The following is an 18,072-nucleotide window of genomic DNA, read 5'->3' on the forward strand; positions in this document are numbered from 1 at the left end:
GCTAAGGGTTCATTTAACAAAACAAATTTGGGCTGATTATGAAATGTAAACTAAACCTAGATCTGATATTTGCAGTTCTCAATGTGATTTAATACTTTAATGCTTCCATGACAGTTTTATTGCCATGGGTATTTCATATACTAGTGTTGAATGAGAGGTGTATATACATGGATCTGTCATGTTTGTAATCTCACAAACAACTTCTAGAATGTGTTTTAGAATAATCTGTGATGGAATAATAACCAAAGGATTTGTATGTTGTTGGAGTAAATTCCTTACCTTCCTATTTACGGATTTTTCTGCCTTGTTTTAAAATATTCAGCTCCTGTTTCTATATTTATCTTTGAACTTAGATCAATTATGCCATGTTGCTTTATTCTCCCACTTTGTGGACAAAATTAATTTGTTTTGTTTCAACCTGAGCATCACTCTCAGCATGATGACTGGAATTCTTGATGGACTGTGGTTAAAGTAGCAAGACTAGAAATGTTGGCAAGTTAATTATATTACTCTAAATTTTAGCCTGAGCTGGGCTGTAGTAACTTTAGAAGCTGATGTGAAGAAGTGAAATACTGTCTTGGAAATAGCTGTAGGGAAAAAAGGGAAGAAAATACTGTGAAGTAATTGGGTTTTTTTTTTTGTTTGTTTGTTTCTTTTAATGTGCTTCAGTTCTGATGTATTTTTTAATCGTGAAATTGGGCTGTATTATCTCAGCATTATTAAACAAAGGCTTAAAATCCCTGAATGTTATCATCATTGTGTGAAAATGGGGCATAGCAAATACCTTTCTTCTGAAAGTGAGTTAATACCTTAAATATATGCTATGAAATGAGGCAAATCAGTCAGGGTATTTTGGGAAAAGCAATGTCTTGTGTAATACTAGTTCATATGTCTGGAAGAAAGTTCTGCTTCAGTACTCTCAAGTTTTTGACTTAAGTTTACTTACATATGCCAACTTTATTGATATGTAGGACCTTTTACTGTGGTATCTTGCTGTAATGGTGTTAATAACATAGTTACTTATAAAAAAGATACCTTCTGAGCCCTAGTTTCCTAGGTGAAGTGAAAACTGTGCTTCACAAAATATGTCTGGAGACTGATTTTTTTTTTTTTTTTCCTTTGCTCTTTGAGCTAATTAAAAGTTTTGGGATTTTTCTCTACCTAATGGAGGTTATTGGTTTCAAAGTCGTGAGGACAATTTTGGTAGTGCAGTATCCTGGTGTAAATTTGTATTTGGTTCCATAGCTCCTGTCAGCATTGATGTGGCCCTTGGTTTGCTGTTAGTATCTTCTCAAGTGCTGCCTCATTTTTTTGTTTCTTAACTTTAGGGTTGTCAAAAAGAATGAAACTTCATGTCTGAAGCTGAAGGTCGCTAACAAGGAGATTGAGCTTTTTGTGGGATTATGTTTTTCCCAGAAACCTACTGTCATCATTAGTCACATCTCAGTTTTTCCTGGGACAGTACTGTGCCGTTTCAAACTTTGCCCAGCTCTCAAGGAAAAGATGGCCTTAAACTGTTGAAGGATTTATCAGTCAACATAATACTCACAAAGACTGAGCACATAACATGGTTGTTGTTTAAAATTGTATTTTAGACACCTAAATTACCTTACTAAATGATCTTCCATAAAGCTGCAATTATAGTCTCTACCCAGTGACTATGTAGGAATGTGCTAGAAGCGTTCCTTATTTTCTTTAGTGGTGACACAAGCTCTGTGTGGGGGACTCCTACAGTAAAGTTTTGATGTTTTGATTGCCAAACTCTGGTCTCAACAGAAGCATCTCCCAGACATAGGATAATATTATGCATCGTGTTTCCTTGCTTCCTTTTGTGCTACAGCCCATATGTGCTGTAATGGCAATGCTTTTTATAGATTGAGTGACTGAAAGTTAAAAAGAACTGATCCGTGACATTTACCTCATGTATTATAGCTACTGATAATTTCAGAATGCAATAACGATGTGGCTCTTGATTTTTTTGTTGTTGTTTCATTTTTGATCATGGGGGATGAATTTGGAACAGAAGTAGCAGTGTCAAGAGTGCAAGTGTGAAAGCAGTTCTGAAAGGTCAGTTGAAAAAGTTAAGTATGTACTTGGGGAAAAAAACTCAGCTACTCAAACTTGGGCAAATTTTCATTGTTTTGGTTTATTTTGTAGTCTTTAAAGACCAGTTGGCTCTCAACTGTAGTCAGCTGTTTCATTTTTTAACTCCCCAGACCTGCTTATGTTTTGTGTAGAGGAAACATGAAAATGAAACATTTGCTTTATTTCTGAGCTTCTTTGAAATATGATGTAAATGCAGCTTCATACTTATAGACATAAAAACAATCTGTGTCGTGTTGTGCTGATCTGTTCTGCAGTTTTAGATCAGTTGGGTGTTGATAATGACCTTGAAATGTGTGGTGAAGGTTGTGCTGGGACTATGGTGGTAGTACTGGCTGCCAAGGTCCCACGCTCCTCATGAGTTAAAAGAGGGATTATGGGGGAGCCATGTGCCCTCTGCAGCAAGAGTTCATGCTGGAAGTGCCAGCTGCAGCATGTGCAATTTGTGTGGCTGATTGCTGCTGCCCTGTGTAACACAGCTGCTGGGAGAACACAGGGCAGGTACTGAGAAGCAGAGACATTTACTGGCAGCTGTTCTTTGTTGTCTGCTGTCAAAGGGGGAGGTACCCAACCTATTTTTCCTTTGCAAAAAATAATGGGAAAAATGTGGCAAGTTGTATTGCTCTTACATTTAGGTGTATATACAGAATTGAGCAGTGTATATAAAAAAGAAATGGTTTTCCTGTTAGAACATGCTTTGTTTGTCTTCCCTGTTTTTCTTTCTCATTATTCTTGTTCATGGTCTTGCTTTTAGATATTTATGCTAAATCAAAAGTGAGAAAAAATGTGTGTGGGGAAATATTGCTGACTGCTTCTTTTTAAAAAAAACCAAAACACCAAACAGCCAAACTCTATTCTTGTATAATACAGGTTCACTGGTGGAAATTTGTGTTTTAGCAATATACTTCTTTTCCCTTGTTTTTCAAGTACCTCTGCTATTTTAAATCTCTGCTTTAATATAATGCTTGTAGAATAAAGTTGAAAACAAATCAGGTGCTTTACTATAGCAATGTATGTTTCTGTAGCCTAAATTGTACTTAAATCCTGTAAGTCTGTGTTTTTATATAACCTGGCAGCCTACTACTGAACAATGTCAATCAGTGGTACCACTGAGGTCCTGACATTTTAATTTTAATTTTTTTCAAAGTGTCTTCTACGTGGCATTACTGTAGTATCATGAAACCTGTCTGATGTATTACATGGTTTGGGTTGCCTGAATTTTTTGATCTAGCTGTGATTTCACCCCTTAGGAATAGCCATGTGAACTGAATAGGTTGTAGTCTCTTAAAGCTGATCCACACAGGGTAGTAAGATACAGATTCTGAGCTTGAAACAGAACAGCTACAAAATCAAACGTCTTGTTTGGCCCTGTATTACCACAACTTCATTATGTAGTAGATACATTTTTTGGGTGGATAGGTTAACTTAAATTCAGAGAAACTGATGGAAGTGGGCCTCTCTTAATAGAACCAGTTAACATTTGTCTTCTAGGACAAAATCGTAGTGATGTATCACAAGAGGAGAGTAGAACTGGCAAATTTTCAATTTTTTGTAGCTTTTTCTTTTGACCTGAACTGAATGTATTTTGATGGCAGTGGTATCTCTTAAAATATCTCTATCCTGTAAAAATGTCTGTAATACCCAAAAAAATTATTTTTAAGGTATATTCAATACAGTAAAAGATATGAGGCATTTGGTTTTCTGTTTCCATTATGTTTTGCAGGTATGTTTGTAACTTGATACAAACCCCCACCAAGATTTATTTCCAAATGTACAAGCTGGACCCAAGGAATTCAATGTGGATCTTTATTACAGGAAATGTGTGCAAGTGTAATAACTATTTTTTGTTTTCTTTGCAGGAATCATAGCCCATTAATGAGTTTTGGGGCCAGTTTTGTCAGTTTTTTGGTGAGTAGATGGGAGCACAGAGTATACATCTCTTGGGGTTCATGACTGTGTGTGCATGTATGTGTTCACAATACCCTATTTTTTTTTCCTTTTTTTGAGACTAATTTTTTCCAAGTTTTTAGATTAAGCATAGCTAGAGAACAAGGCATTATGGTATGTAAAGCTTGTTTACTCATGTGGTTTTAATGCAAAGTAAAGGTTCTGCAATTCAGCTTCTTGAATGTATTAAATATTTATGTGTTCCATTAACAGAGCCATAATAAAAAGTTTTCCTAAGTGAGCAGTGGAGTTATTTATTTATTTGATTAAAATAAAACTCATGAATGCCTGTTTTTCTGGTAACTTTTGTATTGTAGATTTCTCCATCCATACTTCTGGGTGGAAGTTGTTAATTCAAACCATTCACATTGCTTTTGGATGGATGTGAACTGAAAATATTGATTGACTAAAAAGACTAAAGTCATAATGAGCAAGTTAGGTTTGTTAAATGCTTTTTTTCTTTTTAGATATAACATATTTGAAGTCATAATGCCATGTATAAAAGCTAAGCAGGTATATTGGAAAGTGCTTGGGTTGTGTTTTTTAGACTGCCCTTATTCTGATTTTGTTGCTTCATCTTGGATCTCACCAGAAATTATCTACGGTAATACTCTTTTGAAAGACAGAATTTATTATAACATGTCAGAAATCCATGATTTGTGAATGAAATAAATATGAATTTTCTCTAGTATGCAATATGGAAAAATATACTGTTTAGGAAACCTCATGAGGCGTATGCTTCCTTTTAACTTGGTGGAGGAGATAAAGGAAAGAGAGAATCTCTCAGACTTGCTTATCTGAACTGATGTGCTGAACCAGTGCAACATCACAGTACAGCATCAGAGGATCTTGAAAGTATCTTGCTTAGCTGCTGTTCTAAATATAGCAGCAGCACTTGGTGTGCCTGTGTCATTCTGAGCTTTTGTTTAATAAGCTCCAAGAAAAGAAGTTACTTGTCCTGAATTTTTTTTTCATTTGGTTTAGCAGTAGTTGGAGTCAGATATAATTTCTTTTTCTTTTACCTATGGAGGGACTGTGGCTATTATTTTGAAGAATTTAATCATTTTTTGTTATTGACTTTGAAGGCCTGTTATTTATATGAATGAATAAAAACAGATACCTGCACAGATGCGAACCATGCCTTACATAAAAAAAAAAATTGAAAATTAATGTATAGGAGTTTTTCTTCTGCTTAAAGTAATTTAAGTGCATTCAGTTTGAGTGTATATGAAGGTCTAAGGTGGAGGTTAGCATTTGTGTTCTGAGTTGTCTTGACAACTCAGTTTTCTAGTTTGTTGTTTTTCTGTTAGAAGTATTTGCAGTGATACATAATACTACTTTTATTGTCCAGTTTTTATGAAAATTTTAATTATCCCACAACTTGTGTAGAAATTGAAGTATTTGTAGTTTTTACCATTCAAATGTGCTTGGTTTTTGGTAGAATGCCATGATGACCTTTGAAGAGGAGAAAATGCAACTGGCATGTGATGACTTAAAGGCTACAGAGAAACTTTGTGAAAGTGAAGAAGCTGGAGTTATAGAAACAATCAAGAATAAAATTAAGAAGAATGTAAGAACAAATTTGTGTATTGAAAATTTTTTTCTGGAAACTTCCTCTCTGTTCTCTTTGTATCTTGGAAAGATGTTTCGGTGTGTGTGAAGAGCAGTAGAGATTAATAATAAATTTGGAAATTTGATCAAATATTTTGCTTGGATTTCTTAATTGTTGTAAAATACTTAGGTGAGTAAAGTGTCAGGTTGTGTTATGTTGGTAATTGTTTTCTGAACATGCAAAATTTGTGACCTGCTAAAATTATTTTAGGAAGCTTGTAGCCTGTCTAATTCAGGCTAACTTTAATTCATCCATGCTCTAGTCATGTTCAAAAGTTGTGACGTAGAGGCTGCACATGGCAGTGAGCCAGGCATATTCCTAGGGAATTTTCCTTCCTTTTTTAGATTTTTCATTCTAAATAATAAAAGAAGAATAAAGCATGGAGATTCAGAGCAAGTTAAAGTGGTTGTATAGAAGTGTTCAGTGAGCAGTCTGCCCAGTGTGACACAGCAGAAAAGGAAGCCATTTCTATTCAGTGTTTAGTTTGCTTGGTAAAAAGTGTTAAACCTGCTGTACTTCACTCTCTGCTCTTACGAGGCTCTGTATTTACCCTGGCACTTGTCATACACCCTTTTCTGTGCTCTTCCTGTATAATATCTCTTTTTAAATCTGTTCTGACAATTTTTAGAACCTTGGGAAAAATAGCTGGTAGTATATGTGTAAAATTTCTCTCTTAAGTAGGATTTTACTTGATAATCTGTCTGAGAAATTTTAGTGTTGTTTTGAACTTCAAAATGCTGAGTTATTTTAGTAGCAATACTACCACTTGCAGTTAATTTTGGATTTCTTAATTTCTCATATTTAGATAAATATTGTGTATTATCTTCATTAATGTTTTTCTGTGCTCTGTGTTTGTATATCCCAAACAGGTTGATGGACGAAAATCTACTCTATCCATGATAGATCGTCTACAAAGACAAATAATTGTAGCAGACTGTCAAGTCTACTTGGCTGTGCTCTCGTTTGTAAAACAAGAGTTATCAGGTGTGCTGTGGCTTTCATGTTTAGATATATTTTAGCATTTTTTTTTATAAAACTTCATCATAAAATCACCATATGACTTCCAGTAAAAATAATTGTTTTATAAGAAGGAGTTCCATTTGGGACGTTTGAAGATTGGTACACTTACAGAGGTATTCCACCTTTGTGTAGATAGTGGTGAAAAATGAGATGGGTTGCTACAAATTAGGGCTTTTTTCTTTTTCAATACCAACAATCATATTCAATTGGTTCTCCTTAGACAAGTTTGCATGTTATTGTAGAGGTGTTGGAGGAGTTGGGATGAAGATGGATAGCATCTGTGTGCTTTGTGGCTTGCATGATAAAAGAGGTTGTTAAATCCAGGCCACTGGGAAAATCCTGGTGTTCCATATGTATTCCATTCATGACAATTCAGGAAAGTGACAAAGTGCCAATGAAAGCAATTTTAAATGAGTGTGCTTAACATGGAACTGCTGAATCAGTTCTTGCTCTCTGGTCACTGGAGTGTGTCCTTGCATGCCAAAGAGGGTAATCCTGTCGTGTTGAATACAAACCCTTCCTTTCAACTGCAGAGCTGTTTGTGATGTTTTCGTGCATTCTTGCATCTCTTGCACAATCTTAAAGCATGCTGTTATCTGTAAGCTTATATGCAGTCAAGGTCATAGAGCAAGTGTGAGCATATCTCAGGTTCCTACCAAATCAATGGAGAGCAAGAGATGGCAGACAGACCAAACTCTGCTGATCAGCTGAAAGGAAGTGGAGAAATAACATTCAGATTATTTAAAATAACATTTCACATTTTCAGTCAAGGATGTAATGCTTTCTGTGATGTGCAGATTTGTTTTATTCCAAGCTATCAAGATAAGTTTTATTCTAAGACGTCAAGAGTGTATTTGGTTCTTGTTAGCAGAAATTCAGGGAATATTTCTGTCTACTTTGTGTGTTGTGCTGCGGAAGGGTTTTATTGCTATTTTTGATGCAGTTCTGGGTTTTTGTTTGTGGTGGTTATTTTTTCCCTCTCTCTTGAAGCTTTTTTCCCTTGTTTCAGTATGTATTCTGCACCTGCATAACTGGGTTGGATGCTGTAACTGAAGGTGGTGTCTGTTCCCTTTCTCTTGTCTGCAGCTCAGAGAACTGAAGTGGGTAGCAGAGAATTGCAGAACCTACAGTATATTTGTATTATTCTGCTGAGCAAAAAATATACCTGAAATCTTTAGTTAAAGTTCCAAGCTAAGTGCTACCTCAGTGACTGCTAGTTACTGACATTGCTGAGCTGTTGGATCCATTATTTTGTGTTTTAAAGTCTATTATCTTTCTTGTATGTTTATGTGCATACATTCTTTGTTTTTATTGTATTTCCCCACAGAAATAGCAACCACATTTTTGAAATGAGTGTAATTTTACAAAAAAAAACAAACCCCAGGAGACAAATATTTCTGATCAGTGGATGGATGAAAAATTCCTTGTGTTTTTCTTCCTGGAACAGTTTGACAAGAAGCATATGATGCCACGCAAGTTGGTTTCTCATATGCTTAACACATTTTATATTTTCTTTTCCACCCTCGGAGATGTATTAGAAATACTTCCATCATGAAGTTGTTGGCAGACCAAATGACATTAGCTTCCCTTGGCAATACTGAACTACCTTTTCTTGGTATTTACCACTGCTGTCATGGGTCTGACTACTTTTATGTTGGGAAATCAACTCAGTGATTGGACTTGATTTAATTTTTGTGTCTAAAAAGTCAGAAATTCCTTGCTAGATTGTTTTCTGTTGTTATACTAATATCAAATCAATTATGGTTATGCTGTATTAATGGACAGTTTAATGACAGCACACCAGTGTAAGTAAAGTATAAAGCTATGCTTTTTTTACACCATACCACATCTTTTTCCTTTCATGCTTGCATTGGAGCACAGTTGTTAGCTATGGGCAGAATCTGTAGGACAAGTAAAATGTGAAATTTTCTTACTACCTGTGTGCTGCATTGTTGTGCACAGTTGGGTGAGCATTCATCTTGTGGTGAACCACATAATTTTAAAGTGCTCTGTGCAGCCAAAGAGTGACCTAATTGCTTAAAATTGGAGTGATGTTAGTCTTGTAATGCAGCTGAATCAAAGTGGGGGGGTTAATTTTTATTCTAATGCTTTAATGCTCATCTCAAGAGAGCGGATTAATTTTTTTTAATACTTCCAAGTTCATGTTGACAGAACACTTCTGTTATAACTGAGAATACAAATTTTAGAGTCTTTCTCAGTACAGTTTTTCAAGACTATCAAGCTAGCTTCATGCCCTCTTCATATAACAAGAATCCAAAAAGAGACAGTCTAGTCTGCAATGTTACTTTCTCTAGAAATGTTGGGCTTTTTTGTGATTTGGGAGGGTTTTTATCAAAGGCATCAAAAGCTTTTATAGAGTTGTTTGGTATTAATAGCATCTTGCTTTTCTTTGACACACCCCACCTGTTATGGTCTAATTCTGGCATTAGTTATAACACTGTTCTTTGCAAATCTGTCTGTATTTGTTTAGAACACTGCTGCTATAATCATGTTTTTATTTTATTTTTAGTTAGTCTTTGTCACTGCAGTTCCTAACTTTCAGGGCTCTATCACAGCCAAAATGCTGGTGTCTGTTTTTACTGCTAATGTGTGCAAGGATGTTCTTCACAGATATCATGTTTAACACTTATCATTATTAAAATGTGTGCTTATAACAAAGATAATTGCTTTGTAAATAGGCAAATTGAACATCTTAATCTTTTGATGTCAGGCATTTCTTTACCCTGCTATAAAGATGACAGACAGAACGCTGTCATTCTCAAACAAGAATGCTCAAGACCAAATTTCTAGGGAAATTCAGTTTGCTTTGAGGAAATTGAGGAAGTTAGGCAACTGAAAAATTCTTGAAAACCATGTGTAGGGTTTTTTTGGGTGTTTTCTTTTTTTTCCCCTTAATTGTAGGGCACTGTGTTCATGCAAAGGGCAGGGAAGTGATAATGCTGAAAATCATACTGTCTAACCCAAAGCAAGGCTTTTCTTGGTATTTTCCCATCAACTGTGTTTTAACACAATTTGGGCTTAAGAGAGGAGGTGTAATCTGAGTTTTGCTTCTTTCTGCTAGGCAGCAGTTCTATCTGCACCCTATGGTGGAGCAAAATCTAGCACTAAGTTCTTTGATTGCTCCCTTTCTGTCTGACAGCTGTACTGCCACATTGCTGAGCAGAGGTGCCTTTGTGCTGTGTGCTGCTGTAAAGTCTGTGGTTGTACAGACTGGCCCACTATGCCAGATCTCTCTGAGGGAACAGTAGCTATTACAAAATCCTTTATACACTTAAGTTGCTGTAAATAGAGAGAGCGTCTTGGGCTTGGAAAATAGCATTTACTACTTAGGATGTTCTGTTTCTGAAATATGTCCTTGAAGTATTTCTTTTCTTCCTTGATTTTTTTTTTTTTTTTTTAGCGTACATAAAAGGTGGGTGGATACTCCGAAAGGCCTGGAAAATTTACAATAAGTGCTATACGGACATTAATACACTTCAGGAAATATATCAGAAGAAAACAACTCAGGAATCCTTGACTTCTGATGCTGCAAATGATAATCATATTGCTGCAGAAGGTGTAACGGAGGATTCGCTAAACAGACTGAAAGGTGCTGTTAGCTTTGGATATGGACTTTTTCATCTTTGCATATCCATGGTGCCCCCAAACCTGCTCAAAATCATCAACCTGCTGGGTTTTCCTGGAGACCGCCTACAGGGGCTTTCCTCACTGATGTATGCAAGTGAAAGTAAGGACATGAAGGCCCCTTTAGCTACGTGAGTAGCTATATTGAAATGCTTTGGTAGATAACTTAGTACTAAAAGTAAGTAATTGGGAAAAAGTGAAAACCAAAAAGTCATGTTGCTTTAAAGGAAACAACAGCAGGTAAAATAAACTGGTGGTTTGTTGTTTAGCCTACCATGGTTTATGGTAAATTCATCACTTACTGATGTATGAGATCTCTGCTGTTAATTATTTACATGTATTTGGGATTTGGGTCAGTATTTTGCTGTATTCTTCAGTACCTGCAGTTCTGATGTCCTGTAATTTAAATGCCAGCAGAGTATAAATAAAAGTTCCCTCTGAAGGCTATGTGAATTTATCTAGTTGCATTCTCTGCTGGGAAGAGCATACTGCTTAGTATGAGTTACTGGCCTCATGTAGCCATTTTTTCTTACTACCAACAAAAAACATTTTTAATTGTTTTAAGTTTTTGTTTTTCGTTTTTGTTTTATCATCTCAGTGAAATGAGATGTTCCTTACAGTATTTTAAGGGAGTATTTTTTTGTGTACGCTTTTTCCCAAGACTTCATACTGTGCTCAGGTCTTTCTTAAGAACTGAAGGATTGGGCAGACCTAATTTAAACTGCCATCATAAATGGCTTTATTATTCCATTGTCTGCAAATATCTACAAATTAATGCTTTTATTACTGGACCTACTGCAGGTACTGTCAGGTGTCAGTTTTGAAACACTGACAGCAGAGCTAAAGTCTCTTCTGCTTCCGGTGAAGAAGTGGGATTCTGTTTGTTTCAGAAAGCTTAGGATTAAATAGTCTTGGAAATTTTGTGCTCTGCCTTTGTTTCCAGGAAGATGTAGATCATGTAAATATTTGTCCTTCTGAACACAGGATGTATTTGTTTTTCACATTGATTTCAAGAGTATCTGCTGGTGTGTGTTCAGGGTTTTGTGTTGATTTTTGTCAGGGTTTTTTTTGTTGTTTGGTTTGGGTTTCTTTGTTTGTTTGGCTTATTTTTGTTTCCCTCTCTAGTGAAGAGTTAGTTTTCAAAGTTTTATTGTGGATTTTTCTTTCTAAAATCTACTGAGTTCTGAAGGCTCAACTGCTTTGATGCTATGAGCTCAATTGTTACTTTGTCTTTGGGTAACATGCACTGAATTGTATGTTCAGGTGCAGTTTAGGAGTGCTTTGATGTATGGCAGTAGTATTGTGTTTAAAATATAAAACCAGATTGTATAATACAAGATTCATATCTATCTTTGTCTTCCAGATTAATTTAAAAGTTTGTCTGCATAGAATGTTATCCTTAAATTTCTATTTACAAGCTGTAATCCTTTTTACTCTTATATTTCTTTTAGATTAGCTCTCTTGTGGTACCACACAGTTGTTCGTCCCTTTTTTGCCCTTGATGGCAGCGATAACAAGGCAGGATTGAAGGAGGCAAAAGAAATTCTTGCCAAAAAAGAATCTGCTTATCCAAATTCTTCTCTGTTCATGTTCTTCAAGGGAAGGATACAGCGATTAGAGGTATTGCACATTTTCATCCTTTAGACTGATGTTTCCTCCTGGTCATTTCTTATGTTTTTCTGATGTGAATGAACTGTGCAAGCTTCAGCAGATTGTGGTTAAAGATACAGGTATGTGGAAAGATAAGCAAGATTGGATTAAGTCCTTCCTCGTTTCAAGTTCACATGCAAAACTTGCTCTTCCACTAGATCTATCTGAATGAATGACATTTTGAAATTCTTTTTCAGCTACTTGATACTTCTGCAGTTCTGTGCTAAAAGGAAGTGCATTTGGCCACTCGAATTGCTTGAGCTATTTCAGTTTTGCTTGTCAAGCTAAAATTGAGTATTATCTGCTGAGTTCATAGTATTTATCTTCCTCTTTGTTTTATGCATTGTTCATATACCACTAATTCACTGCAGTAGTTTCCCTTAAATAACTACTTTGCTTTTCAGAGGTCACACCAGGATGTTCTCTGTTACCAGGGGTGAGCTCTGACCTGAGCAGAAGTGTATTCACTGAAAATGTGTGAATGCTATTGCAAAGCATTAGTCAAACACTGCAGCAGCCTTGTGGATTTTCACTTAATTATTCTCTAAGAATCTGTTTGATGTACTACTCAACTCCTAGCTGCTGCTTTTATCAGACCAGAATATTTTTCTAGAAAACCTAACACAAAAGCAGAAGCCCAGAATGTTCAAACCCTTCATGTCAACATTGCAATTACAAGAAGTAATTGAAATGTTGATATTGGTGGTTGTTCTTTGCTAGATTTGCAGTTAAGGCTTTCAGATGTAGCTCAGTATTTTCAGAGAGGTAGTAACAGAACGGAAGAACAGGCTTCAGTGCCCTTTCAGGTTTGCAGGCATATTCCTACATGGGATTTGACTGGTTTTATTTTTTTTTTTTTCTGTCTTTTTGAAAGCAGTGGTGCATTTTGGGAATTACATTATCACAGGCAAGTTGCTGTTGCCTGAGTGAGAAAGGCTTTAGCAGGTCTTATTAATTTATGTGCCTGTTCCATTCTTATGGTAAAAATCAAATTTGTTGGGAATAACTACATAATGAATACAGGGTATAACTTGGTATTTTAATATAACAAGCAATAAAATTCAAATTATTCTTCTGACTTTTGCAACAATTATGGAAAAGTCTAAACACAAGTTTTTAGTAAATTGCGTATATGTTTAAAGAGAGAGGATATATTTGGGATAAGTATCAATTTTGTGTAGTTAGTCCCTTTCTGGAGAACTATATTTCAAAGTAGAGTTGTTTAAATGTAATCTTACTGCATTATTCAATGCACAAATACTGTAGGGGATAGTGAAGTTTAGCTCCAAGTGAATGGAGACAGCATGGCCATGTTAACTAAGTCAGTCAGCTCAGGCAGGCAGAATGCTGTGCATTATGCTGTGTAGCCATGCCCTTAGTCAGCAGAAAGCTTTTTGATTGCTGCCAGGAATTAAAATGTCCCTTTGCTGTTCGTGTGTGTGTGTTTTTGTGAGAGCTTTTCCATTCAGCAGCCTCTTCCCCCTCCCTCCATCATTCTTAGTTCCAAGTGATGCTCTGTCACAGAGGTTTTGCTGTGGCCAAATGTTCCGGTTGAAGTGTCTTGGGCTCTTCTGGATTTTGGTAGGATTTTTCCAGCTTAATTTGCTTAAATGCTGTTGGCATAGTAGTGAAGGAAGGAATGCAACTGGTGGCAATGGCATGGAGAGCTGCACTAGGTTTTCTGCACAGCACACATGTGGTTATATGTGTCCTGAACCTGGCATTGCTCTTACAGCATCCATTCCATATTAATATGTCCAGTGGGGCCAGGGCAGCAATTGTCCCCCTGTGAGGGGGCACTGGTGAGGCTGCACCTCTGAGTAGGGTCCAGTCCTGGGCCCCTCGATTCAAGACAGACATTGAGGTTGTTGGTGTGTCCAGAGCAGGGCAGCACAACTGCTGAAGGGTCTGGAGCACGAGTCCTGTGAGGAGCAGCTGAGGGGAGCTAGGGTTCTTTAGTCTGGAGAAGAGGAGGTTCCTTGTCACTCTCTACAAATTGCCTGAAAGGAGGATATAGTCAGCTGGGGATTGGCCTCTTCTCCCAGGCAGTGAGCAATGGATGAGGGATCTGGCCTGAAGCTGAACTAGGGGAGGCTCAAGTTTGGCATCAGGAGTAATTTATTCACAGAAAGAGTTGTTGAGCATTGGAGCAAACTGTGCAGGGAGGTGGTAGGATCACAATTAAGAAATGACTGGATGTGGTTCTTAGTGCTGTGGTTTAGTTGACAAGGTGATGGTTAATCAAAGGTTGGACTGATCTTGGAGGTCTCTTTCAACCTAAATGATCCTGTGATTCTGAACCAGAAGGGCATGGACATTCCCACATTACAGGCTAGTATGCTGAGTTGTAATTTCCTCCTCATTTCCAAGGTGGGTAATGAGAGCTCCTGTAAAGCCTGGGAAGTGCTTATTTGGCCTTTCTTGAAACTTTTAGTGCACAAGTAGGTTTAAATTCTTTTCACTGGGCATTGGATATTATTCCAGGTGGCTTACCAGAATTGTGTTTTAACCTATATTCACGTAAAAGCATTCCTTGAGCTGAAGTTTGTATACTTTAGAGTCTTTCTTTTACATCTGTTATCTTTTAACAGTTGTGCGACACAGTATAATAGTACAGATAGATAAAAAGCCTCTTAGATGTTACTCAGGAAACCTTGTGTGTTCCATTTATGGTTGTAGGATTTGCATTAGAGCCTGCTAGCACTCAGTCCACCAAATTTTTTTCCTTTGATCCTGCATGCATTTTTTTGTAGCCTTCAGCTGATGGTATATTCAGCTTCCATTAGGAAACCTTCATACTGTATGTATGAAGTCATTTCTTTTCTGTGGAGAAGAAAACAGTAAGGAGCATAGTTCAGCCCATGGACACCTGGGGAAACTGTTCAAAAGCCAGCAACAGTAATTCAGGACTGGACAGTGAGACATGAATCTGACAAAGGAGGAAATTGCCAAGGAAGGCAGTCCAGGAGAAAGCACAGTCTCTGTGAAACCTTCATGTCTATAAAAAGAGAAATGAGCAGCATGGGACTGAATAATGCTTTGTGCCCCAAAAAGCATAAATGGATGTTAGTCAGTAAAGCACTTAGTAGACTTCAGTTTTCAGAGAAGTAGCCTTACAGGTGCAATAAATGTGGAGCAGATTATCAGATTTTTTTTCCCAGATTCACATTTTCAAGAAAGAAGTATGCAAGTGTTTGGAGACTATTGGATTGAGCGAGTTAAGGGAGAGAAAAGGAGAATGATCTGGGAAGACAGGAATGAAAGTGCACCAGAAAGTTAAAGGTTGCACTGCAAAGCTGATGAAATGTCTTTTTTCTTTTCAAAGAATAGGTTAAGAGACTGTGTATTAAAAGTAGCATTTTTACTGACTTTTGCATAATTCACTAAGGCTGATTTTATGGACATTTCTGTGCTTGATTTGTGATTATATGGTACATATTCCAGTCTCAAAGTGTTTCTTTGTGAAGGTCTGACAGTTTCAGTCTTTGAAAGAACTTTCCTTTAAAGCTGGCAGTGATATTTCATGTAAGCTTAAACTAATGCAGACAAGTGAGAATTATTTTATACTTAGGCCTAAAAGGTATATAAAAATATAGTTGGCATAATGGCTGAAACGTAGTGGTCTGAAACATGGAGTTTGCATGTTTGTGGATGTTTGTTATTACTGTGAAAGTAAAAATATTGCCACCCACATTCTGAATGTGTATTGTCTGATACTAGAATGATGTTAATAAATACAGTTTGATTTTGAAACCAGCACTTAACTATCCAGGTGTGATTTTTGTAGCCAGTAGTGGAAGATGAGCATGGTGGTAGCATGGGAGAGGGCAGAGTGAGAGGTTGTGTTCTGGATTTTTACCCATTTTTGCTTTTTAGCCTCCAGTTTTTCTTTCTCTTTTTTCCTCCCTAGTCAGCAACACTGTTTAAAATCTTTTACAGTCATGCCCCTCAGCAATAGTTTAATAGATTGATTGCTTCATGTGGAAAGCAGTAAGGGTATAAAGCAAAAATGAAGTGTTTGACAAAGTGATGAACTGGACAAGGTTTGCTTTGCTTTAATGAGCAGACTCCCTGGGTGTGTGTGTATATATATATACTATATAAATATAAACAACATGAAATCTCTGGCTGCAAAAAAACTCTCAGATTCTGAGGCTTGATCCAGATTTTCCATTGGTGTAGGTGCATGTAAATAGTCTGAAGGAAAAAGTACCAAAGACTGGCAGACCACCAGGCATTTTTCAGGTATGCTAGATGAGCAGGCTGCAGAAAACGTGCAGTGGTAACATGTAAGTGTAATGCTGACAAGCACTCTTGTTTTTTAGCTACCTTTGGTAGATGTTATGGTATCAGCACCACCCTTCTTAATTAGAGGTGAGAGGGTGTGATACAGAAAAGTAGACTGAGGACAAGAGTAGTAACAAGCATTGAGAAGTCTTAAATGAACTTTCTGGAAGGAAATCTCATTGATGTCTAAAATTTGAAGGCATGTAATGTCAAGGTTTATTTTCAGGAATTGTGCTGCTTTTCTTGTTACTTGTTGCTACACAGTACAGTGTCCTAGTTTTATTCCAGTTTGATTTTGTGACTTGTCTAAGGAAAACTGGGTTTTAGTGTGTTGAGGAATGGAAAGTGCAGGATTTGAAAGGTTGATACAATGTCCTTACTATGTCCTCTGGTGTAAATTGTTAGCTTTTAGATGCTGATTTTTGGTTTCTCCTTATTTCTGAGCATGACTTCTTAAAAGCTCTATGAATTCAGACTGGTAGTTGAGAATAGAGATGTTCTGGAGGAGGGAAGTTCTCCTGAGATTTCAGAACAACTCTAGGGAAATGTGTGCTGTAATTGTAAACTGCCTTGTCTTGGTAAGCTCTGTGGATGCTTAATTGTTGGGTTGGGCTGCTTTTAGTTTTAATCTGAAGTCCAGAATGTAAGACTAGGCTTCTCACATTAGGTTTATTAATCCTCTTTATGATAGTATAGTTCTGTATATTATATATTTTATGGGTAGTCTTTTTTTGTTTTTGTATTGTGTCCAAGAGACATGTGAGTGATGCCTATTGAAGGAATTATGTTTGTGTGTATATATATTTATAAATCAAAAGAACATCAATTTCAGGTGCAGCCAGGATGTTACACTCAGGGCTCTTAATAATTATTTTTGTTTGTTCTTTTAAACAGTAAACAGATAGTAATTAATTTAAGAATTAACACCAAGAGTAGTAATTCATATTCCAGGATGTTGCTGCAATCCCTGGAGATGATTGAAACTTTAATTATTAATGAATGTCTCTGAAATATACTTAAATAGGCTTGATGCTGAAGGAAAACTTAGGCAGATGTCAAAACACTTGAGAGATCTAGAGAATTAGAGTTGGGTATAGAAGACTTGGATATTCAACAAACTGGACTTGTATATTGCCAGGTGGTCAGTATTTCCTGTGCTGCCCCAGCAGGTGTACAACATTGCAGACAATGAGTTGACTGCCAGTAGTCATTGTATGGAATAAGTGATTTCTGTTTCACAATGGCTGGGGTTTTAGAAGGCAGTGTACCTTTGAAGAGGACTAGATTTTTTAGTTTTTTTTTCCTAGCACAGAAATAAAGCTCTAAACTGATATTGCTCTGTTTTTTTCATGTAAGGCTGGGCCCATAGCAGTTACTTTTTGGGGAGTTGTGATGGCGTGATGCAGCATCAGTGGAGTAGTCTGTAGTGGAGAGAATGTGCTGTTACAGAAGTGAACAAGGTGTACTTGGCTCAGGCTCCCTGACAATTTTGAGGGCAAATATAACTCACCTGTCTTTCTGTGTTATATATTCTTCTGCCTTGCAGCAAGTATCTTATTTCAATCACTGTTGTACTGTCTAAGTGTACAGTGTTTATACTGCTACAGCTGTGGCTCCCTGTGCAGGCAGTTGTGCTGTCTTGATGAAATGTGTGTTATTTACAGTTAAATCATTCCTTAGCAACTAAACCAGTTTTCCCTGATGAGACAAAGGACAAAACCTAATACAATCATTTCAGAACTCTGTGTGTGCCTGGACTTAAGCTACAATACTGTATATTTTTGTAGGATTTTTTAAATTTAGTTATG

At 36.7% G+C, this 18,072-nt stretch overlaps 1 protein-coding gene across 1 annotated transcript in view; it reads left to right on the forward strand.

Moving 5' to 3' along the window:
* TTC39C (tetratricopeptide repeat domain 39C) overlaps positions 1-18,072 on the forward strand; it is a 34,350-nt gene that overhangs the window by 7,019 nt on the left and 9,259 nt on the right. Inside the window, exons 2-6 of the mRNA XM_079301551.1 lie at positions 3,963-4,011; positions 5,492-5,620; positions 6,532-6,646; positions 10,104-10,458; positions 11,779-11,947. Of these exons, the coding sequence (XP_079157677.1) occupies positions 3,963-4,011; positions 5,492-5,620; positions 6,532-6,646; positions 10,104-10,458; positions 11,779-11,947 (817 nt within the window). The remainder of the gene's footprint in view (positions 1-3,962; positions 4,012-5,491; positions 5,621-6,531; positions 6,647-10,103; positions 10,459-11,778; positions 11,948-18,072) is intronic.

The sequence above is a fragment of the Erithacus rubecula genome, assembly GCF_903797595.1.
Source record: "Erithacus rubecula genome assembly, chromosome: 3".
Lineage (NCBI taxonomy): Eukaryota > Metazoa > Chordata > Aves > Passeriformes > Muscicapidae > Erithacus > Erithacus rubecula.